Source organism: Eublepharis macularius, chromosome 5, assembly GCF_028583425.1.
Source record: "Eublepharis macularius isolate TG4126 chromosome 5, MPM_Emac_v1.0, whole genome shotgun sequence".
NCBI lineage: Eukaryota > Metazoa > Chordata > Lepidosauria > Squamata > Eublepharidae > Eublepharis > Eublepharis macularius.
In genome coordinates this window covers 152,148,247-152,172,667 of record NC_072794.1, presented here as the reverse complement: position 1 = coordinate 152,172,667, position 24,421 = coordinate 152,148,247, and the positions used below count along the sequence as shown (strand labels likewise).

The following is a 24,421-nucleotide window of genomic DNA, read 5'->3' as shown; positions in this document are numbered from 1 at the left end:
CTCTCTCACACACACACACACACACACACACACACACACACACCATTATTAGCTCACTAAAGAAAAAAGTCATGGGAAATATGGGGCTCCCTGTATTTTTTTCTTTCCTTTGAGGAAGGAGTAATAACATGGGTCAGTTTCTATCCATGCATTTTTATCCAGCCTTTCCCCCAAGAAGCTTAGACCAGCTTTTTGTTGTGCCCCCTCATCTTCAGCTTATTAATTATTTACTTCATTTATGCCCCGTAATTCCCCCCAATTGGGACCCAAGCAGCTTACATTATTTTCCTTTCCTCCATTTTATCCTCACAACAACCCTGTGAGGTGGGTTAAGCCAAAAGAGAGTTGACTGGTCCAAGGACACCCAGCAAGTGTCAATGAAAGGATGGAGATTTGAACTTGGGTCTCCCAGACCCTAGCCCGACACTTGAATTACTACACCACACTGGCTTTCAGCTTTTCCTCCTTCCCTCCACCTGGCAGCCTCTCCCTAGGAAAAGTCTGGCCAAGGTGCAAATATCACATAGTAGTAGGTTGCTCAGGTGAATTGTGTAGTGGCCACTGCCAGGCCCAGTCGCTGAGCATAGGGATATTGTGGAGCATCAAGTTGTAGCCACTACCACACCTGAGATAACTGTGAAAATTGCACGGTAGAAAGTTGTCCAGAGTTTGCTGCTAAGCCTGACTCAAATGAGTCCTCCTTCCAAGGCAGGGGGGAGCAGAGTAGGGGTGGACTAGGAGGCCAAACTATCCCTGGAAAAGGCCCTGATTCCTGCCTTCTCCCCTGCCTATTACTGACAGAAATCAAAGGCTGAAGGCTGGCAATATTGTTGTGATTGCTTAGCGACCCCTACAATGAACACGGTGATCTCAGAAGGCATCTATTCCTTAAAGGTATAGGCACTGCTTTTATGGGGGGGGAGTGTGAATGCCCCCATTTTTTAAAAAAAAGATTTCAGATTTTACTGCAAACCTGGGGCTTTTCTCAGGTTTGTAGAAAGATCTGTTTTGTTTGTTCACAGCTCCAGTCTTTGGATTTAAGTATTCACAGATTGAGCTATGGTGCAAATTAGGTATATTTACAACTGGAGAAAACAAAAACTGGGGGGCAACTTATTTTCCTTTGTATCCCATCTTTTGCTACATTCTCTTTTTCTTCCCTGGTAGCTCCAATACACTTTCCCTTTTCTTTCTTCTCGTCTTCCCATCCACCAACCAACCTACCTTTATCTGCTCCCCTGTCTTTAGGTTTCCTTCCCCCTGGCAGGAAGGGGATAAAAATCCCCCTGATAAAAATCTGGCCCCAGTTGTTCAGTGGCCACTGTCACGCACCACCACAGCTGGGTACAGCTGCACGGTGGCTGGTGCCAAGACAAGTGTTGTGGGGAGTGATCTGTCCAGTAGTTGCTACCAGATCTGTCCCTGATTACTAAGAGGGTATCATGGAAAAAAACAACGAACCTGTGAAAACTAACTAAGCAATAAACAAAAATATATATCCAATAATATATGTATATTATTACTTGGAAATGAATAAGTAGAATGACATTTAGATTTAACCCATACTTCTGTTTTTCCAAACAGAAGAGGAATCAGAATGACAATATTCAAATCCTTTTACATGAATAGTAAAGTGCTTCACACATACATAAATAATAACATTTGTCCTAATAATACATCCTTGCTCATTCTCTTTAAATCATATTTACATGTAAACAATCAATCCCTATGTAAACATCAAGAGCTTCTATAAAAATTAATAATTCAATAAAAATTGCAATCGCTGATTCTCTAAAGTGCAAGTGCAAGGGAATGTAAGTTCACATCAGTTTCTCCAATTCCTCAATGGGTTATGCTGTGCCAATTCCAGGTTAAATTGTATAAATTCCAAATGTGAGCACTGATGGGAAAACCGATATGCAGGTCCTGTTTCCAAACTTGGACTGTCCCGGGCAAGTCTTCCTACACCAGTGAACATAACTAGGGAGGGAGTGGGATCTTTTCTAGTGTTGTTTTAGCCTCCAAATCCATACCTGCTGCTCCCCCTCCCATGCCTTTGCTTTACATAAACCAACTCTTGGAAAGCTCATCAATATTGTTGTGGTTGCCTAGCAACCTCAAAAATGGCCACTGATTACTCAGTGGCCATAATTAAATCTACAAGTATTATTTCTATTAGTTGGAGAAGTTTTAATCCCCCATTGTGTTTGTGTGTATAATATAGATGGACAGACAGATTTGTGTCATTTAGATTTATTTATTTAGATTTATGCTATTTATGAGAGAGAGAGAGAGAGAGAGAGAGAGAGAGAGAGAGAGAGAGAGAGAGAGATTTCAGATTTTTCTGCACACTTGGGACTTTGTTCAGGTTTATAGAGAAGTCCCTTCATCTGTCCTTAGCTCTGTTTTGTGAATCCTCACTCTATGACCAGGTTCAGGATTAAAGATATGATATTTGGAAGAGGTGTTCTTTAGATGTCCTTCTGAGCATACATGAATCACTTATTTATGAACTGTGCAACTGAGAGAACATTTCAGTGACCCAATAACACTAAAGGGAATGCTGGTTGCTTCCTTCCAGAACAGTGCAGATTATTTCGGAAAGGCCGATACATTCAGGTTTCTCACCCATATAACTGGCTCCAGTTAAGCATTCTCACAGCCATGTAGGAGCTTCTCCCACAGTTGCTTCAAATGGCCAGGAGAATGTCTTGATGATGCCACAAATGTATACCCAATATATGTGCACATTTGCCTGTATTAATAACGTACGTTCTATTTTATTTTCATTATTTTGAATCAAACTAACCCACTGTTATAAGAATGACAGCAATATTTAAAATGGTATGGTGTGCAGTGCAAAGAGGTGAAAACATTATGCATGTCAGGGGAAGTACAAGGTGTCTTTTCAAGTACTTCCATATTAGCAGCAGCCCTTACAGTATCTCTTACTTTTTTGAGGTTGTTTCCCTTTTGTTCTGAAGCTGTTCATAATATAGTTTCTGAATGCGCTTGAAAAGACCAAGGTAAGGACTTCTGGTTTTCTTTCCAAGCTGATGATGTGTCCCAAAAACTGTGTCATGTTGAAGCGTCAATACAGAAAATGGAGGAAATACAAGTATTTTTGTGGCAACTGACTCCAATGGTAAATAAACCTACCCCCAAAATATGTGCTGCAGCCCACAGCTAGAAATTGCACACTGCTGTGCCTGTTTCACAAGAAAATTTACTCACAAATGTGTGACAGTTGCATTGCCAAATCTAATTCTGAGTAAGTTAAGATGGCAAATTTTTACTTGGAAACAGCAAAGGGCCACAGTTTCCTGTGAATAAATATGCTGTTGTAAAAAAGAGGACAATATTTTAATGTTTTAAACTTCATTAATGATGTGCAATTTATCTGAATAGCAGAAGTCACTAGACTAGATCAGAACTTCCAGCAGTTATGCAGAATTACAAGAAAAAATACTGAAGTTTAAGAAGGGAAATAAATGGTACAGCCTGCTGGTTGGAGATGCTGCTTCTATAATCCTTCCAGAATCCCTTGCCACTTCTGTTTAAAGTTATAAAGTTAATACCTTTCTAATAAGACAATATTTTTCCAAGAAAAATCCCCAAAGTGGTGCTTTAATAGGATACACAAAGTGGAATGTGATGCAAGCTTTGAAACATGTTTCTGTCCCCCACCCCCAACTCTTTTGTTGTTATCATCTAAGAAGTAAAAGTGCTTTGGTGTTATTTAGGGGCACTTATTCACCCCATAAGCTCCCATTCTACAAAGTTCACCTTTTCCGTGTAGGATCTGAAAGTTGGGGGTGGGGTGGGGATGTTGAATTGCCTAGCTATCTTTAAATACCTACATCTAAGTCAGTAATACTGAATCATTGTGTACAATACATGCTTCCACCCACACCATGCTAAATAAATATGGTTCTTCCAGTTATACTTGAAAAGGACTTGCAATGTTATCCTACATCCCAGTGTCATGGAAACAAACAACTAAGGATCTATTTTGGGAATTGCACTCTGTAGAACATTGCAATTTTAATTTTACATTTCTCAAAGCGCACGCCTCAGCACCCCGATGGTTTTGATTTAAACGATACCCCACCAGAATAAGAAGGGTGAGAAGGAAACTGCAGTAATCCTAAATTTGAGCACAACACAATGTTTTGGAATTCAGAAGGCTCCAGTGGAAGAGAAAGGCTGAGAAAACCGTTTAGCCAAAACAAACAACTTGGAAGATGTTATCTGTGAATTTTGAGCTGTTTTCCTTAAAACAAAAGAGAAAAATGTCTGTGTGAGAAAAGTAACACTATGCCTCAAACTTTATTTTGTGAACCACTGCCATTCAAAGGGAGGTTACAGCATGCATAAGGTTGATTGCGCTCTCACCGATAGCTTGTAGAGACCAAGACAACATTCATTCTAAGATAGAGCTTTAGCATGAGTAGTCTTCTTCATTTAATTCAATGGAAGATTGAACTCTCAGCATGTTTCCCTTTGGACATACGGATCTGTCCCCTGCTACCTCTGAAATGTACATAGAGCTGACCTAAGATAACAGTTAATATTTTAATTGCTGCAATGCCCATTACTTCAGCTAAAGGGTACCCCTTGGAATCAGTGGAAACTCTTACCATAGAATTCTTGGTGATTCCTAGAGGTACCTGTTGTCACTTCCGGGTTGTACCGAGGTCACCCAGCTGGCTTCAAGTGGAGGAGTGGGGAATCAAACCTGGTTCTCCAGATTAGAGTCCTGCATTCTTAACCACGACACGAGTTTGGTGTCATGGTTAAGAGAATCATAACCAAACCACTATACCAAACTATTTCTGTAAAAGAAATAGTTGCATTATGTGCCCTTATTTCTCCCCAACAAAAAGAACTATGGAGCTGTTGTTGTTTCTTTTAAGGAAAGGTGGGAATTCTGAAAAGCTTGTAGATCACAGCAATAGATCACTATTATGTTATTGCATTGTAGCCATCTTGCTGTTTAAAAAGTCCCCCAACTTTAAAAAGCCCCCCCCAAGCACTCTACTGGCACAGGGGGAATGGCAGCCATAGGTGTGGGGGAAGGGCAGAACTGAGGAAAGGAAAGCACAGGAGAAACGGCCGTGTGAATTTGCCATCACAAATGCATCTGAGTTTGCAGTGGCAGCAAAAGTTACATGGAGAAGGTCTGCGGGGTGAAAGAAGCCTTATTCTTTTCCAGTAAATGATCCAACATTTTTGCACCATTATGGGGATTATATCCTGTATTTGTAATCAAAGCTGAAGAAAAAATAGTTCTGAGGCAGATATATCAGACTCATAATGAGTCTGATGACTCCATGAGACTCATAATGTCTCATGGAATATGTAGTTGTAAAGCAGCACAAACATTTACACCTCTGAGGACAATCCTCAGAAGATCAAGGGAACTACACAGAGGTTGGAAGATAGATATGTGCCCATTTTGGCACACAACTCCTTAGTAAAAGGCTTTTTTATTTTATATAGAATTCAGCAGCAAATCTAGAAATGACTAAAGAAGAGGTATGTGATATAGGTCTGAGGAGTTGGGTTCTCAATAGCCTGGAGAAAAAGTGTCCTGCCCCTTTAACAGAGACTCACCGTGTTAAAATGGGCAATTTAAGACTTTTTTAATGGCAGAAAGTAAATAAATAACATCACCTGTTAAATAAACCTCTGTTATTGAGGCAGGACATTTTTTTCTCCAAACTGTCAGAAAACCATACTGAGGAGCCATATTAGGTCTCCAAGGCTTTTCCCTCTGCCCATATAACAAGAGCTATTTAATCTTACGTCTAAGAAGAGAAATGGAGTTTTCTTTTAAAAAAGAAATGTCTGACAAAATTGAAATAAGATCAATATAACTATGAGGCCAAATGCTGCCTAGCAAAGCCAAAGAGAGGAAGGAGTAGCTTTTATGGGAACAACACAAATAGATTTGCCAGTCTCAGGGTGGGGACTGGAGATCTCCTGGAATTACGGCGGATTTCTCGGCTACAGAGATCAGTTCTCCTGGAGAAAATGGCTGCTTTGGGAAAATAGACTTTATGGCATTATAGCCAACTGAAGTCTCTCTCCTCCCCAATGCCACGGCCTCCCAAGGCTGCATCCCCAAATCTCCAGGAATTTCCCAATCTGGAGTTGGTAACCTTAAACACAAACAAAAGCAGCAGCAGCAACAACATTCAATCTATATATGGCCCTTCAGGACAACTTAACACCCACTCAGAGTGGTATACAAAGTGTGTAATTATTATCCCCACAACAATCATTCTGTGAAGTGGGTGGGGCTGAGAGAGCTCTGAGAGAGCTGTGTCTGACCTAAGGTCACCCAGCTGGCTGCAAACCTGGTTCTCCAGATTAGAGTCCTGCCACTCTCCTAACCACTACACCAAACTGGTGTTGATCTAAAGTTCTATGAAGATCTAAATTTGTTCTTTATTATAATTCCCTTTTTCTTCACTGGTGCTACATTACTAAAATGGTTAAATAATGGAATGGGTCTGTTTCCTTGAGTTTAATAGAAAAAGCAGGGAGTGAAGATGGTACAGATGTCATTTGTAGATACACTTTTAGGTAGTATTTCAAAGGTTAATTCAAGAATTGAGGGGTTAAAGAGACAGCAAGGACTATTAAGAAACCAGTGTTTTGTTATCAGTCTGATAAACTGTCTCCTTTTTTGTTTTCTTTTGGATTTTTCTTTTAGTTGAAGACGCACACCCACATGCAAGTACATGCACCTTTTTGTGTTACCTAATCCTCCTGATCTGTAAATCAGTTGGATTGGGGTTACAACAATTTTCATACACTGCTCAGCTGCTGCTGTTGTTATTTATTTAATCAATAAATAACCCAGTAATTCAGAGGCAAGTAATTTCCAACAGCACTAGTTACATTTTAAAAAGAAGCATCAAAGCGGACTGGTATAACAGCCCCACATATTAAGATGAAGAAATTGATTGAGTTAACAAGGACAAAAGGAAGACAGTTACAAGCTCCAAGGTGTTTATAATCTGTAAAATCAAAATCTGCGCTTTGGAATGTGGCCCTATGGATTTCATGTCATTAATGCTGACAGGCCAAATGTGTAAACATACCATTGAGTTTTTCACGCTCTGCAATAAGCGGTCGTGTTGTTCTGCTATGGTCAGAGCTGCTGAATGAACCTTCTGATAAATTGCCTCCCCGTCTCTCGTCTGAAAGATGAATAGTCCTTCCCCTGTGTCACACATTCTGCCAGAAAGAGAACACAGCAAGGCACTTTGTGAGAACAGGTGGATTTATACGTGTGCATGGTGGTACCATTCATGCAGAAAATAGCAGCAACGAATAAGGAGATGACAGCAACTGATTCACAAAGCATGAAACTTATATACACCATTAGAACAGAAGCAAATAAAGACAATTATTTGGTACCTTCACAATACCCTCCAAATCTTTGAGAATTTAAATGCAATTCTTTCAAATACATTCACCAACAAAAAAGGACAGCTAGCTCCATTTACACTTAGATTTTCTTTGGGTTAATCAATGAGCAGATGATGTTCACATTCTTGTTTTCCTTTGTGCTAATAGATCCAGAGTGTTAAGAGATCCAGTCTGTAGTTGCCAAATAGTAGTGTCCAGTAGCACCTTTAAGACTAACCAACTTTATGGTAGCATAAGCTTTTGAGAACCACAGCTCTCTGATGAAGAAAGCTGTGGTTCTCAAAAAATTATGCTACAATAAAGTTGGTTAGTCTTAAGGTGCTACTGGACTCTTTACTATTTTGTGTTAACGGAACTATAATTCTTGGGGCAGCAGTTAGTAAAAATAATGAGTTGGATCCAGCCACTTTTTTCACTCAATCTCACCAGTTCTCCTTACTACAGCCACTGTCCCATGTGGCTTTTGTCCCTGAAGATCCCAAGATTGCCAGGTCCCCACTTGCTGCCCTGCCAGTGAGGGGAACGGCACAGGTGGGGAGAAGCAAGTTCAGCACAACGAGGGAGATACAGGTCATGCAGAAGCCAATTCATTAAAAATCGTCCATTTGGAGGCTTTGTGTGCATGATGGAGGTGAGTAATCCACTGTCCCCTCACTCACCCACCCCCATCCCCCTGAGCCAACCACCGCCTTGGCCCCTGGGGGACCCAGCAACCCTAATTCCTACAGAGTCGTTTGAGTGGTCAAAGGAGACACCCTCGGCCTCTTATGGCAATGCCAGCAAGGGCCAGTGAGAAGCAGAGGTGGTTTGCCACTAGCCTTCCTCTGCAGAGCATTTCTTGCTGGTCTCTCATCCAAGTCTCAGCCTTGCTTATCTTCTGAGATCTGATGAGATTGGGCCATACTATGCCACCTTCTCTCCTTTTTTTTTTTTAAATGGGTTTTTATTGTGCAGTTGACATCTGGTCCAAATGTGCTTCTCCCACAGGGAACCCAAAGCTATGATTCAAGAAGCTGAACAGTGACAGGAAAGCATGTCAGTTATATGTTTCCGTTCTAGCATATAGAACAATGTGTCTAATTTCACTTATGTTTTCCAGAAAGGGAGTTAAATCCCAATAGACTTGCCAAACTCCAGGTGGTGGCTGGAGATCTCCCACAATTACAACTGATCTCCAGGTGACAAAGATCAGTTGCCCTGAAGAAAATGGCTGTTTTGGACAGTGGAGTCTATGGGATTATAACTGGCTGATCTCCTGCCCCTCCTCATACCCCACTCTCCCCCAAGCTCCACCCCCCAAAATCTCCAGGTATTTCCTTCCCTGGAGCTGGCAACTTTAAATTCCAAGGTCTCAAAAGTCTGAAGAGCTCTGTTGTGAAGCGTCCACTCACCTTCCAGCTTCAAATGTAAACCAGGTTGAGTCCCGTCCATATCGTCGGAGGGCACTTAAAGGCCAAGAGATGAGTTTTACTCTGGGATTCTGGATGTCCCAAAGACAGATATTCTCAAACGTTATCTGCAAGGTACATTCCCCATGCACATCTAAATTAGGGGATGGCATCAAATACACATTGAATCTCTCTGGGAGAAAAACAAAAAATTTAGACAAAAATCCTTGCAGAATTAAAACATTGCAGACATTTCACAAGCTCATAATTATTCATCATCACTTCTGTGGCATTTTCTGAAGTCCAGGGCATTGTGTTTTCATCACACATTCTCAGAACTGGTCTACAAGGCTTGATAATAACCATTGTGTACATTTTACAGAATGAAGTGGGCAGACTGAGGGTGGTAGAAATCCTATACTACAATAGACTGCAAATGGGGCGGGGGGCGGGGGGGGGGTCATATGTCCTCTACTTAAATATACAGACAATGCTAACAAAGAAAAAAGAGGGAAAATCTGCCTTCCAGTGGGGGGGGGGGGTTGAGTAGGGTCTATGTCCAAGGCAACTATACCAGCAAGGGGATTCAGGAAAAACAATGAAGAACTACTTATTTAAGTTATCTTTTATGGCTAGTTTCAGGTGGGTAGCTGTATTGGTCTACTGTAGAAGAGCAAGATTTGAGTCCAGTAGCACCTTATTTGATCTCTAAGGTGCTACTTGACTCGAATCTTGCTCTTTTATGGCTAAGCTGCTATAGTGAACATTTACTGCCAAGAAATGACTTGCTGCCTTGGCAGTATACCCTTGCATCTCGAAGGCACGGTTGATTTAGTGTTTTGCAAACTAAATCTTGGTTTGAAATTTATAAGCCTCCTTGGATAAGTCAGGGGGAGGCACCAATAAATAGAAAGATCAATGTAAGTACAGTCCAGGGTGAACCGAAAGTGAGCAGCCCCAACCACGATTGCAGGAAGGAATTTCACACTCTGCCCTGGCCCACAGTCCAAGAGTATTTCTGGACTCTATGATCCCATAGTGGAGGCATTCTCAGCGTTTCTATTTGTAGGTGAGCATAAAACGTATCCACGTACCACTTTGTTCTCTCTCTACTCCGGAAGCTAAAAGGTCAGGTTCTCCCAGGCTAATATCATTCATCTGAGTCCCTAGACACTCCATTTGTAAGACCTTGCACCATTCATCTGCTTCGAGTTCTGGGTAAACAGGCCAAAAGAGACTGAGAGAGTAAAATCTGCATGTCGATGCACTAGGTTTATAATATTTACAACAATCACAAGGGAAGTTTTTCTTCTTGAAGGCTGTGCTGCTAAACCCACCTGATTCACATGCAAATGTTCTGGAAGTGTCATCCTTGAAATATATCCCTACAGCATGCTTCCTTGTGCCTTTCGGCAGCCGAATGATATTCTTCACATGATTAAGTTCCGTGACCTGTTGATTTAAAAAAGAAGGGGAAACAGCACATTGGAGATCTCTGTAAGATCCAAATTCAAAGAGCCTCCTATAAGGTAAGCTTGTGTAACCTACAATTCACCAAAGTAAAAACAACTAACCATAAACCACGGGAAAGATGCATGACAGCTCACCAAAGGCTCCTCTGGGTTGATCTAGACTAAGGTTGCTCACCTCCAGGTAAGGGCCTGGAGCTGTCCAAAATTGCAACCAATCTCTGGATGACAGAGATCTGTGCTGCTGGAGAAAATGGCTGCTTATGGAATTATAATCTGATGAGCTCCAACCTCTCCCAAACCCTGCCCTCCTCAGGTTCCACTCCCAAAATCTCCGGGTCCTTCCCAACCCAGAGCTGGCAACCCTAGACAAGACACTTCCATATTCAGCACTGATTTCAATCAAGACTATTAGGGTTGCCAGCTCCAGCTTGGGAATTTCCTGGAGATTTGGAGGCAGTGTCTGGGGAGTAGGGTTGCCATTCTCCTGATGGGGACAGGGAATCCCCCTCTCCCAGCCTCCTCCCCTGCCCCCACTAACCTGGCCAGTGGCAGAAAAGGTGTGGCCTTCTGGGGTGCACTCCCAGCGTAGTATGACGATGTCACTCCCAGAAGTGATGTCATTGCACAGGCCCCAGGAGTGCTCCTGGGCTTTGTGCCGACTAATTCAGCCCATTGGGGGGGGCAAATTGGTCTGAGGCAAAGCCCAGGAGCACTCAGGACCTGCGCACTGACATGACTCCCAGAAAACCTCGACTAGGTAAGTGCTGAGTTCCCCTCTCCTGCCAGGAGGGTAAGGGGATGTGGCAAGCCTACTGGGCAGAGTCTGGGGAGAGGAGGGAGTTCAGCAAGGGTTTTAAGCCATAGAATCTATCCTCCAAAGCTCCCATTTCCTCCAAGGGAACTGATTAAGATCATAAGAACATAAGAGAAGCCATGTTGGATCAGGCCAATGGCCCATCCAGTCCAACACTCTGTGTCACACAGTGGCCAAAAAAACCAGGTGTCCTCAGGAGGTCTGCCAGTGGAGAAGGGATACTAGAAGCCCTCCCACTGATTGCTCCCCCAGACACCAAGATTAGGGTAGTATGGAGATCAGTCATAATTCTGGAGGTTTGCCAGGCCTCATCTAGAGGTTGGTAACACTACGTGGCACTAAAGAAGGGAAGGTTAACCCTTCCCCCTCCTCATTCCCTATCTAAAATGCCACCGGGGAACTACTACTTGCCCCTTTGGGGTAAACATATTGAGTACTTGCAGTCATATATTTCCCTGATGATGCAAAAAGTGGTTCCCTTGAGCCATTTAAATCCCGGAAAACAGCATGCAAAGAATGCTTATTAACCCACCCACCCCTCTGCAGTATGGTTCCAGTCTGAATTGGGGCTCCACACACCCGATAATGGAATTAATATAAATAACAGATCTGACAAGAGGAATTACAGACATGCTCAGTGGACAGGAATTTGATTTGCCTAGGTACTTGTGTCTAATTGTTTGAAGTTGAGCATTGTGCAACAATTTTTGATGATTCTTTATGTGTATTCAGATTAAGAAAACCGACACTGCTCAATGTCATCCAAAGTGCACACCTGCAAAAAAAAAAAAACAACTTATCCTATTAGGCTAAAGAAATCATGAAACAGCTGGAAGTTCTGATGACACATTCTCAGACTTCAGCAGTGATGTCTGAATCACCCTTTCAGTAGATTCATATATATTCAGATCCACACAGCATTCCAATTCCTACTCAAGTACAAAATTCACTAGGTGGTAGTTGGTGAGCCATTGTTTCTCATCCTAATCCATCAGGCTAGGTTATTGTGGGATAACCCCTTAGAGTACCATCCCGAAAGGAAGAATTTCACTCAATAACTATTGAATAGTGGTTAAAGGATGTTGCATTTACATGCTGCTTGTAAACATTGCAAAGCATCTGCCTTGTTAGAATCAGAATTTTGGGTTAGGTAGACCTTCAGTCCAGTCCACCAGGGCTATTTCTATGTTCTTAAGAGTAGCAGGAAAGAAGGGAACAATTCCAAAATTTTGTATTTGGTTCTTGCTATGTTAAAATTCTCCCAAGGTGTGTGTGTGTGGGGGGGGGTGAGGTGGGGGTAGAATGGAATACTTTCAAGCAGAGAGTTTTTAAGCTCTCATGGGAGTTAGGAAAAATGAAACTGAAGAAGAGAGTTTCATTCTGCCCTCATTAATTAATCAATAACTGGGAGGAAGTTGGAGATCTAAGCTACATAAGCAAAGCTATAGAAGCTATATAAACTAAGTGAGGAGAAAGCTGAAAAAAGGACAGCTCAGATCACTAAGGAAGAGAGCTGGAGTAGAGAACGTTTAACTGAAGAATTTATCGGCTGGCAAGAAGGCCAAGAAGCTGACCTGACAAAGGCCTTAGGTTTAATGAAAGGGAATTATTTTGTGTTAGAATTTGCCAAGATAGGGAACTGGATAGTTAGGGTTAACCGGATATGTTGAACAGACGAAGAGGCTTTCTACTGAGTCAGGCCATTAGTACTCTGCTGCTAAGCCCTTGGTCAAGGTGGAGAACAAGCATGACAACATCACTTCTGAGGAAAACCCAGAAGTGATGGCGGGTAGCTTTAGGAATCTCTGGAAACTCTATGGTAAAACTATAGAGTTTCCAGAGATTCCTAGTGCTATCTATCATCACTTCTGGGTTTTCCCTGGAAGTGATATTATCATGTCCGTGATGCTGCCCTCCACTGTGTCCCACTCCCAATCTTCCAATCCTGAACTCGAATGGGAAAGCAGTTCTTCGGGTTCTTAGACAGAGGTCTTTCTAGGAGGTTGGGAGGAGTAGGTTTGCCAACCTCTGAGTGGAGATCTCCCAGAATTACTACAGATCTCCAGAGATCAGTTCCCCTGCAAAAAATGACTTCTTGGTGGATGGACTCCATAAATCACACCGTGGGCCCTCCTTTACCCAGACTCTGCCTTCCCTAGGCTCCACCCCAAATCTCCCAACCTGGAGTTATCAGGTCTAAGGAGGGGGGTTAAACAGATTCATGGAGGATAGGTTCATCAATGCCTATTAACCATGGTGAGGAAAGGGGACCTTCTTATATAGAAGAAGCAAACCTTTGAACACTAGGATGAGAAGCAGCATCAAAGAAGGGCCTTGACCTCCATGCCCTGTTTGATGGCCCTCCAGGGCAACTGGCTGGCCACTGGGTGAAAATTCACAGGATTAGATGGACCACTGGTCTGACCCAACAGTCTTTACTTATTTCTTCATCCAGGTCTTTTTAATTAGAGATGCCAGGGACTGAACCTGGAGGCCACCACCTGCAAAGCAGATGTTCTAGTCCTGAACTGAAGTCCCATGCCTTTCCTCCCTTTTTTGTTTCGTTACACAAATAAATCTTGTGGTTTTTGTTTAAGCTGCTTAAAAACTACATTTGTTTAATGTACTTTATTGATTTTCTTTTTTAAAAAAATCTTCAGCACAAACTTGATTTCATTATAGCTAAAAGTCTTCCCATTCTATCTGGTAATTGTGAGTTTGTTGAATCATTAAGGAACATACAAGGTGATAAAGAAAAACTGTTGGGGAGAGGCAGCCAAGAGAAAATCAGACATCCATGTGGTGGTAGATGTAAAGCCAGGGGTGGACATAAGAGGAAAAAAACAAGATGAAAATATACACAGAAATTATTGGTTCGGTCCCTTAAAGTGGTTTCCAGAATGGCAGAACCAAATTAGGAAATGAGACTATAATGCTCCTCTCTCACTTAAAAGTTTGTGAGTTTTGTTTCAGTTCTTACCCGCACAACAGCCACACAGGCAGACAAGCCTGCCAGGCAGTGAGGGCCACAGCTGAGAGCATCTTGTTTTCCATATCGGCAAGTCTGCAAGCAACCATTCAAAGGAGAGAGACTGAGGGCCAAGCTACAAGTGACGAATGACACTTGAACGACAAGTGGAGCACAAGTGGAGGGCAAGTGAACAGGGAGAAATACACTTGCCGTTCAAGTGTCATTCATCACTTGTAGCTTGGCGCTGAGTCGCCCTTAGCATTAACCCTTGTGGTGGAAAGGGGAATGTGCGCTGTGCTGGCTTTTCAGTTCCGGAGTTCAAAGATGAGAGCTGAGAAAGGAGCCCAGTCAGACCAACCCCCATCAATTATGGCGGGAGGCTCCTCCTGAATATTGAAAGGAAGGATTCGTGCCTCATTGTGGGAATAGTGCAGGGAAACAAGCAACAGCTGGATGTAATGGTAATTTATTGGCACTCTAAAGCAGGGTTTTTAAAAATTTTGCTGTATTGCGCTGGTTAGCAATGGAGTGCTCTCCTGCTTGGGCATTGCCCCATCACCATTGATTTACCAGACAGTTTCCTGCCATTGTGTGCACCTACCAACACTCGCCTTCTTTGGGGTCCATTTGTTGTTGTGTTTTGCGTTGAAGGAGAAATTCGTTCGATCAACACATTGTTGGACTAGAAGGGATGAGTTTGCAGGTTTTGCTTGATTCAGCATGGATAGAGCCTCATTTCCACCCCAGCTCCCTTGAAAAGAACAGTGTGAGTATGCGTACTGCTCAATCCCCACCCTTGCCTTGATGCCTTTCCCCAAGTATTCTTCAGGGTCTGTGACCCTGTTGTTCTTGTTGCATGTGAGCTCAAACTCGATGGGTCACTCAATGATTTGGAGGGAGGACTGTGTTCTGTGTGACTTTGGTGCTCTGAAGTCCAAAAACATCTGCCCTAGAACCTCATTTTCCCAACCTCCTTTGAAAAGAACAAAGTGTGTCTGTGTATCAGTGGCCAATGTCTATCTTGCGTGTGTACAACGGGTCAAACCCCCTGAAAATGAAAAAAAAAAAAAACTAAACCAGATCAGATCTGAGCAGGCACCTAGCTAGCTGGAAAAAAAACAATAATGGAACATAATTATTTCAGAACCGAAACAGAATTTTTCCCAGTGCACACCCCTAGGAAAGACTAGTAGAGGGAAGGAGTCAAAAGAGGGCTACAAAGCTGTTGTGCTTTGCCTTCTCTCTATCTCATGCCATAGACTGCCACAGTCCATGAAAAGGGAAATACAATGTGCTTCTAAATATGTCTTTAGGTACAATGCTGAACTATGACCTTAAATCTTTTTTCCATGCATCTTCCACAACAGAACCAAAACATATTATGGCTGCTCTCCTCTGGTGACAAAGGAAAAATAATATTTTGTGGAGAGCTGAAATTGGAATTGTGTTTCTGAACACTTTTTCAAGCTATTTATGAAGGTAACTGGATGAGGCACAAGCTGTTGGTGGGACTGATGACTTTATAGTGTTTGGGAGGAGGAGGAAAGGTAATAAAAGGAGCCATTACTAAATATATTCATATTATCAATTCATTCTTAAAGGTCAGGCACTGAAAGAGCAACAACTCTGCAAAAATCGGAAAGGCAGAGCAATATATTGTGACATACATTTTGCAAGCCTCATCCGCACTTGGGGTGTCAAAGTTTATCCACCTGCAGAGTAAAATTTGTTTTCATTTGGTTACTTTTCCTCCCACACTTGCTCTTCATGATGGTATCAGTTCATAAAGCAGACAATGAAGATTGCTCATCTCCCATGGCAGTTATCTTCATGGTGCCAGAGGTCCTGCTTTGATATTGCAAATATCAAGAAACATTAATCTATGTGAACCAAAAAAAAAATCTGTTCTCAATAATAGCCTGATCCAATAATAGACTGATGTGAGGTAGCAGATAGTATATTTAGGGTGATATATAACCAACAGTGACAAGGAACGTAGAAGGGGGAAGCTGCTTAGTTCTTCTGTGGAAAAAAAAATTGGACAGAACGGATTCCGTCTGTTCCACCAAAGCTTCAAAGTAGATTGTAGAACCATTCTGGGTAATTTCAGAGGGTCTCATGCAACCAGGTGTGCCCTGTGGCCTCCAGACGCACGAAGAGACACTCCCCGAACTTCTTTCCACCTCAGCTTGCCAGCACAAAAAACTTCAACAGGTTATGGACATAATAGCATCATCAAATGCTTTTTGTGCCCCAGGTGTCAGATTATGTGAGGCCAGATCTAGAACAGGATAAACTGACTGCAATCAAATAAGCCCTTCATATGTTCCAGAACCTAATTGGATTATGGCAGGCCCTGAGTAAGGATGGATCTCTCATTCCTTTCTTTTTTGACTCATCGAAGCCCCATTTCTCTTCTGTCTCTCTACCACAAATCAGACTCATAATTCCTTATTTCCTAACACCGATTTTTCCATGAAGCTGTATATGTTTCAACCATTGTTCATTTATCAGTAGATCAGCATCACACAGCGGCTTGGATACCACCTAAAATTTCTGTGCATGCAATACATTTTTACTGATTCTGCCTCCCACAGCAGATCTCTGATCCCCCTTCCTGCTTTTCAGAAGACCTGCCTGTAGGGTTTCCATTCTCCAGTTGGGGCCTGGAGATCTCCTGGAATTACATCTGATATCCATACTACAGAGATCAGTTCCCCTGGAGAAAATGGTTGCTTGGGACTACGGTTGCTGGGCTCCCAACCCCCAGATGGTAGGTTGGAGGCCTGGCACCTACCTTCTTGTGTCCCTTGTGCATGCATGTGTGCTAAGTGACATCATTGCACAGACCACGTGCCACCCTGGGAATGCTCCTGCACTCTGCAGAGAGGCCGAATGGGGCCTGATTCAGCCCTAATCGGCTCAATTAGGGACCGAATTGAGCCGCTGTGGTATGCAGGAGCACTCCCAAGGAGTCGTGCTCCCCCCATCAGCCAGGTAAGTGGGGGGTGAGGGTGAGGGTAGGGGATTCCTCACCCCCAGCGGGGGACTGACAACCCTATTTGGGACATTATACCCTGCTGAGACCCCTCCCCAAGATCTGCCCTTCCCAGGCTCTTCCCCAGTTCTCCAGGAATTTCCCAACCTAGAGCTGGCAACCCCAGTAATCTTTCAACTTGTAAGGTTATAATTTGTTCATATGAACAGAAGGTGTGTTGAGATGTATGAAAATATATAGTTGCCTTAAAGCCTCTCTGGCTCAGAATTGTCTGACTAGCAGAGCAGTGGCTCTCCCAGGCTTCTGCACTGAAAGGTCTTTTCCAATATCTGATATCAGAGATTGCAGGAACCAAATCTGAGACTTTCTGAATGCAAAATTATATTATGTAAATTATATAATATAAATGATCCCTTTACTTCCTGATATCTTCTTAGAAGAAGCATGGTTGGGCTAGAGTTGTTCCAAGCCAGAAGTTGCAGCTGTACTCCCAAAGCCCTGTTTGGAATGGACTAAAACAAAGGACTTGTTCAGAGAAAGGTATTTTGCTACCTGGTGAGAGCCATCCTAAGCATGTCTACTCAGGTGTCCCATTTTATTCAACAGAGCTTACTCCAAAGAAAGCATTTTTAATATTGCAGCCTGTGTGTTTATTTAAACTTTGATTGAAGTCTTGAATGGGTGCCAAAGCTGTTCCTCTCCATGGTTTGCATTCCTTTTTCGTTGTCCAGAGCATCCTAAAATTCTGGTGGTGGCAGTTACGAAAAAATACTACTAGCTGGTTAAGGTTGCAATCCAATGCATAGTAGGAGTAAATCTTCTTGAAATTGCATTTACCTTGCATAAGACTGTGCTGTAAGATACTGTATTGGCTTAGACTGAGTTCTTTACTACCATGTAAATGCAACATGACGTTTAAAGGGAGTAAAAATATGGGTAAAATACTCTTATGCTTAAAATTTACCATGACTGTGTATCAGCAGAACCAGTGCTTCACAATTACATGTTAGCATAATACATCATCCAAGCAAGTGAGCATAAGTCAGATGAATTAATGCAATAAATCACCAAAGTAATAAAGAAATACCGGCCATGGGGAATATCAGTTCCAGACTCTGCGGAATTAAACTGATTCTAAATCATAACCTGTAGTGCTTCTTAGCACATGTTCCAATAAAGCCAATAAAGGTTTTAATAAGTTTTATAACTCCTGAACCCACATTCAGGGAATTCTATTGTTCAGGATGACAAGGTCTATAATTCTAGGATTCAGCACTCCCTGTTGCATTCATTATATCAGTTGCAAATTCAGTATGTTATGCATGCCAGAAAGTGTGTAGATGCCAACAGCCAGTGAATGAACTTTCAACCCAACCATGCTAGAAGAACCATGGTCAGCAACTAGTTTTCCCAGAAGGCCACTTTGAGAAGCTGGGAAAGAGTGGCTGGCCTGTTCCATGCCCCCTAGCCAGTGCTCAAATTATAGAGAGAAATGTAACAATAACAATAACATTCGATTTATACACTGCCCTTCAGAACAACTTAATGCCCACTCAGAGTGGTTTACAAAGTATGTTATTATTATCCCCACAATAACAATCACCCTGTGAGGTGGGTGGGGCTGAGAGAGCTCTGAGAGAGCTGTGACTGACCCAAGGTCACCCAGCTGGCTTCAAGCGGAGGAGTGAGGAATCAAACCTGGTTCTCCATATTAGAGTCCTGCCGCTCTTAACCACTATAGCTTTTCATGAGTTCAATTCACAAGCAGCACCCCACCCACCCCATGGGTCCCTTCCTCAGACACCTCCCATCCAAATACTAGCACTGCTTAGCTTCAAAAGTCTGACAAGACTGGCCTAGCCTGGGCTCTCCAGGTCAGGGCATTGCTTTACATGTTAGTCAAATAATTTTATTTATTAATATATAACATTTCTAATCTGCCTTTCTCAAAAAGGTTCATGGAGGATATCATTCTGTGATCATTGTAAGGCAAGTTTATAAGAGTGTATAACAAAAGAATCAGAAAAAAATGCTTGGGAACGTTATGCCCGCTTCAGTTCAGATTGCAAACTATACTAAGAATAAAAACCTAATTTGCCTGCTTAATTTCACCAAAAGAGCAGAAATAGGTCTATGTTCCCATAAGCATTATGTTTTTTGGCTCCTGTTATCGAAAAACAAATAAGCACCTTTCTCTTTTGTTCTTATGATATTTATGAGAAAAAGATTCCAGAATAGGAAATATCCCCCCATGCTGGACTCACTCAACAGAGACCCAGAGCAAGGGGCACCAGGTGAACTTTAGAGTGGACAGCACAGCAGATTGATTAACACTCAAACTCTCCTTGGTGACCATAATCCCAGCACCAGTCTGCCCTCCCTGCATACTGGGAGAAAACAACATTTGACTGGAGCTTCATCTTGTTCTGGGCTTAAACCTAATCTTCAGCCACTCTATTAAATTCCGGAAAGGAATTCTCAGGAAGTTGTTTATTGCTTTCATGCCTCTGCAAAGCCTTCCGCAAAGACTGCAATGGCATTCCTTTCATACAAAGCGGGAACCCAGCAATCGAGCATAACAGGAGCGCACAGATCCTTGCAATGCCCCAGATACGTGTTATCCCATAATTAATGAATTGGACAATGCATGGATTTTCCATGCAAATACAGCTTCCACTCGCATGGTTCACATGAATGGAAGCTGTATTTGCATGGAAAATCCATGCACTGCCCAATTCACTCATTACAGTAGCACACATTTTGGGTGCATATACACAACTTGCAGGCTTCCTTGTTGCACCGTAGCATCTGCAGACAGGTTCTGTATCTTCACAAAGCAAAGGCATCAGTTAGGCTGAAACATTTCTCCTGGGGCAGAAGAACCTCCAGACCAGGCACACAGAACCAGTCCTCCCTGGTGCAATTCTGGAGGCTAATGAGTTGTGCCCCTGTCAAGTTTCTTCTGCTTGTTGCCCTGCTACAGTTCAGGAATGCACACTGCTCACCTTGCGGCCACGCAGAGTTCTCTTACAACCGTTCATTATGCCAAGATTTAAGAGGATTTTTGAACTTGTTACTGATGCACAATCCCTCAACCAGTATGTGTAGTAGCCTTTGAGGCAACAAGGACTCCTGGGAGGTGACAGAAGGATGTATCTGTTCAAATCAAGTGCATGAGGGGAAATGGGCAGACTAAGGTTGCCAGCTTCCAGGTAGGGCCTGGATATCTCCTGGATTACAACAGCTCTCCAAATGACGGAGATCAGTTCTCCTTGAGAATATGATTACTTTGGAGGGTAGACTCTATGACATGATACCCCACTGAGCTCCCTCCCCTCTCTAAACCCTGTCCTCCCCAGGCTCCACCCCTAAATCTCCAGGAATTTCCCAGCCTGGAGTCGGCAACCATAAGGCAGACAGGCAGCTGATTAAATAGAGATCTTATCTGTTATCACAATAGGGAGGTTCTAGACAGAGTCACTAAAGCAGTGCAGACTTGGAGATCAGTCTCACACACACATACCCCAGCTAGGAACATAGCCAAAGAAAGACATAGTAGAGAGATCTAGGCAAGAAGCAACGGGGTGGTGGGACTTCAAAAGTAGCCAAGGGGCAAATCATGCCACCAGAGCCTTCTTAGTGAGCCATCAGAAGAGTACAATGGGGGCGTGGCCCTCCTGTAATTCAAGCACTGTCTTCAATCCCTTAAATGCCATACCAGGAAGTTCAGTTGACACAGAGCTCTCTTTGCACAGGAAGCTTTTACTGCTGACTCCTACATGACAATAATACCTACAAAGAACAGCATGAATTCACCCTAGATTAAAATTGGGAGTTAGCACAATTATTCTCCATCTACCCAAATCCACAACTGGGTTCACTAGTTTTGTTTTTGCGATATTTGGCACTGATCCAGCACCGCTGTCCTTAAAACCTGCGGAACTCTAATGTACACACTGCATTCTGTGTACAAGGGATGCCTTTTTCTCTTCTTTGAGGCAGGCCATGTTTAATAGAGTGCATATCTGCACCTAGAATTGGGTGGGAGCAGGCTAGCGGCAGGCACTGCTCTAATCAAGACTTCTGATCTTTTAGACCAACGGTCTTCAATACTTCATGGAGCCCCATCTTCTGGATTTTTTCTTGTTGTCTTTTGGAAGGACCCACTGCTAGTATTCATGCACAGAGAGCTGTCTCCTGCCTCTGTTTACACACACTGAAAGGAACAACAGGACAATGAGGCAAGGCCCCTCAGTGATAATAAAGATTATTGCATGACTTTAACCCTTTGTCTGTTCCACAGTACTTTCTCTAGTGCTCAGCGTGAGTTCCCGTTTCTCTCTCTTGGACTGCTGTCCATGGTCCTGCCCTGGATTTATTTATTTAGAATATTTCTATTCTGCCTCTTCAGAGTCCTGCCCAGGAAGGCTTACAATTGAAAACTACAATATAAGACATGAGCCATAAAAACTGTCCATAAAGCAGAGCAGACCATTAAAAAGCTAATAAGATAAACCCCTAATTAAAATCCTGGCACCTAAAAGAAAGAAAAGTAGGCACCAGGTAAGCCTCAAGGGAGAAGGCATTCTGAAGATGAGGTGCCACCACAGAAAAAGCTCTGTCCTTAGACACCACCCACCTCGCCTCTGAAGGCAAGAACACAGAGACCAGGGCTGACAAAGCAGGCAGATCTTAACTAGCGGGCTGGATAGTATGGGAGGAGACAGTTCTTCAGGTACCCTAGCTCCAACCTGGTTAGAGTCTTAAAGGTAAGAAGCAGCACTTTGAATTGAGCCCAGAAACAGATGTGTAGCTAGTGGAGATCTTTCAGCACAGGAGTGATACCAAATACAGAGCTGCTATCTTGAAACAGTGAGGTCGAAACTCTGGCTCCCTTTTTTTTGGTCATATGATTCTGAGGTCACATGACTACAAGGTCACATTCTTGTATTTCAGAGGGTTCAAGGTCTGGAAAGATTCCTTGTGTTATTGGAAAGCACCACCACTAAAGCAGGAAAGGTCAACAGGATTCAACCCATTTTTATGATCGATGGTTTTCTCATTCCATTTTACTACTTTTTCTAATTAAATTGTGTTTCTGTTTTTGAACTCTGTTAACCACTTTAAGGTTTACTGATTGTAAAATGGGATATAAATGGAACACTGCTGCTACTACTAAATAGACATTTTATAGACCTGGACCTCAGAAATCCCTTACTACTGCCGATTATACCTTCCAGAAGAAGACTTACTCAAACTGTTTCGTAAGCCCAGTTTGAAAATCCTGTCACAAAAATCTGGCCAGAAGCAGCCAGTGGGAAGGGGTCACTGAGGAGAACTGTGGGCTACTGCTTCAGGACAGCCAGGCAGGAAGGAGATAATGTACTCTTACCAGAAACCATCAGTAGGTTTCAGTGAAGGCACGGGATGCCTCGGGGCAAAACTAGATGTTACAGCGTCCATGGGTTTGACCTGTGGATGCCAACCACATTTCAGAGAAGAAATCAGCCCTTTAAAAATGCTGCAAGGGCCCATGATGCATAAGGCCCAATCGAGCTCCTCCACCTCACCTCATGTATATTTTCAAGTTCCAAACAGCCATAGTGGGGCTGTTTTGGCACTTGAAAAGGTACACAGGGAGGGGGACACAAGATTGTCTGGTCCCACCATGCTGATCTGGATTGGGCCCTCCCAACATTTTCAAACAGCTGAATTCTTCTCTAAAATGGCATCAGCGTCCAGGTCAGACATCTAGTTTGGCCCTCAGGAAACACTGAGCAACTGCGTGGTTGTTTTCTGGTGATGCTGTGATGTCTTTCTGAGTTTCCTAGTGATATTTTGAATGGCCGCTTCACAGCAGTTTTGTAACACGGTAATTCAACAACCCGCTATTTTTCAGTCCTCTAAGGAAGTGAGCTCTGACTCACAGTAGCTCATGCTGAAATAAATTGTATTAGTCTTTAAGGTGCTAGTGGATTCCTGTGCGTTTTTCAGTCAGTTGCTCTTTCATCTCCATGACTGAAGAATGAGACCAATCCAGACAAGATGCTAAGAGTTGCAAGAGTTGCTTTCTTGTTTGTTGGTTTAATTCAGTTTTCAACCACACAGGAGCATGATTCCAATCAGGGCCACAGTACAAGCAGATAGGAATTTAAGCCTTTTCTCCATTTCATTTTTACTGTTCTGGAGTGACACTCTTCACCCTGTTGCGACCAACATGTATGTGTGCCTGAACAGAAGTGACAGCATCTCCCTGAGCCCATTTCAAGTCAGGAAAACAGCACAATGGGAAGGCTTAATACTCATCTGCCTTCACGCCACAGTCTTGATCTGAGTTTTCAAATGCAAATTTGGAAATAATGGCATGCACCCTGTCACTCAATCCAAAGGTTGAAGCCTTCCACCTCCCTAAACAGCATTCTTCTAACTTAAATTTCTCTTTGTCCAACAGGCTCCTTGGGCTTTTGAAAAGCTTCAGTCATGCTGAACAGACTGATAGGAGACATGCCAGAGCTTTGGAATTTGTTTGCACAATCTAAAATTTTCTAGATGATTGTTATAAACAAGTAGTTCCTTGTAAAATATAGAAGTGTCTTATTTTTGCTGTGTTGTTTCTGATGGGTCTCTCACTCCTTTCACAGACTCACACTCATACTTTAAGAGGAACTAGGTTTTCCACTACACTTCCTAGCCTGAAACTAGAGATGGGCACGAACAGCAATACGAACAAAAAAAAAAAGCACAAACAGCCCAATCTGCTGTTCACGAAGAAGCTGTTCGTGAGGCCCCATTCTAAACGAACAGGTGGTCGTTGCAAGCCTCGTTCATTGCTGTTCATCTTGCTGTTCATCAAGCCAGACAGTCTGGCACCTGCAATCAATTCCCTTGGCAACTTAGGCAGGGATTGTCTGAACTCTGTCTGAACTCCTGCTGTTGCCCTGGAAACTCCAATCTGAGCCCAATTTAGCTTGATAGGCAGGTCTTCCTTTCAAGTGTGGAGCTCCAAATTTGTTACAATGAGGGAGTAAAGAGCAGGGGGGAGGGGGGCTCCCAGCTCTGACTTTGCAGACAGTGGAGAGACAGTTGCTGTTGGCATTTTGATAGAGAGACAGGGAGGGTGCATTGGAGCTTGAATTTTCTTTCTGTGTGGTGAGATATGGATCTACCCCTTCAGGTTCCAGGGCTGCTGCCAGGCTCTGCCAGCTATTATTTATTATTGGTACCTTTCCTGGTGCCTGCTCAGGTCAGGTTTCTGGAAGTTGTGCAGTAGGGATCTTGACCAAACTTGGATGATGGCTGGAGGAGAGCCTGCTGGCCCCTACGAACAGCCAATCA

At 43.0% G+C, this 24,421-nt stretch overlaps 1 protein-coding gene across 1 annotated transcript in view; it reads right to left on the bottom strand.

Moving 5' to 3' along the window:
• Window positions 1–24,421, bottom strand: part of DOK5 (docking protein 5) — a 103,089-nt gene that overhangs the window by 6,588 nt on the left and 72,080 nt on the right. Inside the window, exons 3-6 of the mRNA XM_054980953.1 lie at window positions 10,169–10,283; window positions 9,926–10,045; window positions 8,835–9,024; window positions 7,113–7,248 (exon numbers count right to left, since the gene is read on the bottom strand). Coding sequence (XP_054836928.1) covers window positions 7,113–7,248; window positions 8,835–9,024; window positions 9,926–10,045; window positions 10,169–10,283 — 561 coding nt within the window. The remainder of the gene's footprint in view (window positions 1–7,112; window positions 7,249–8,834; window positions 9,025–9,925; window positions 10,046–10,168; window positions 10,284–24,421) is intronic.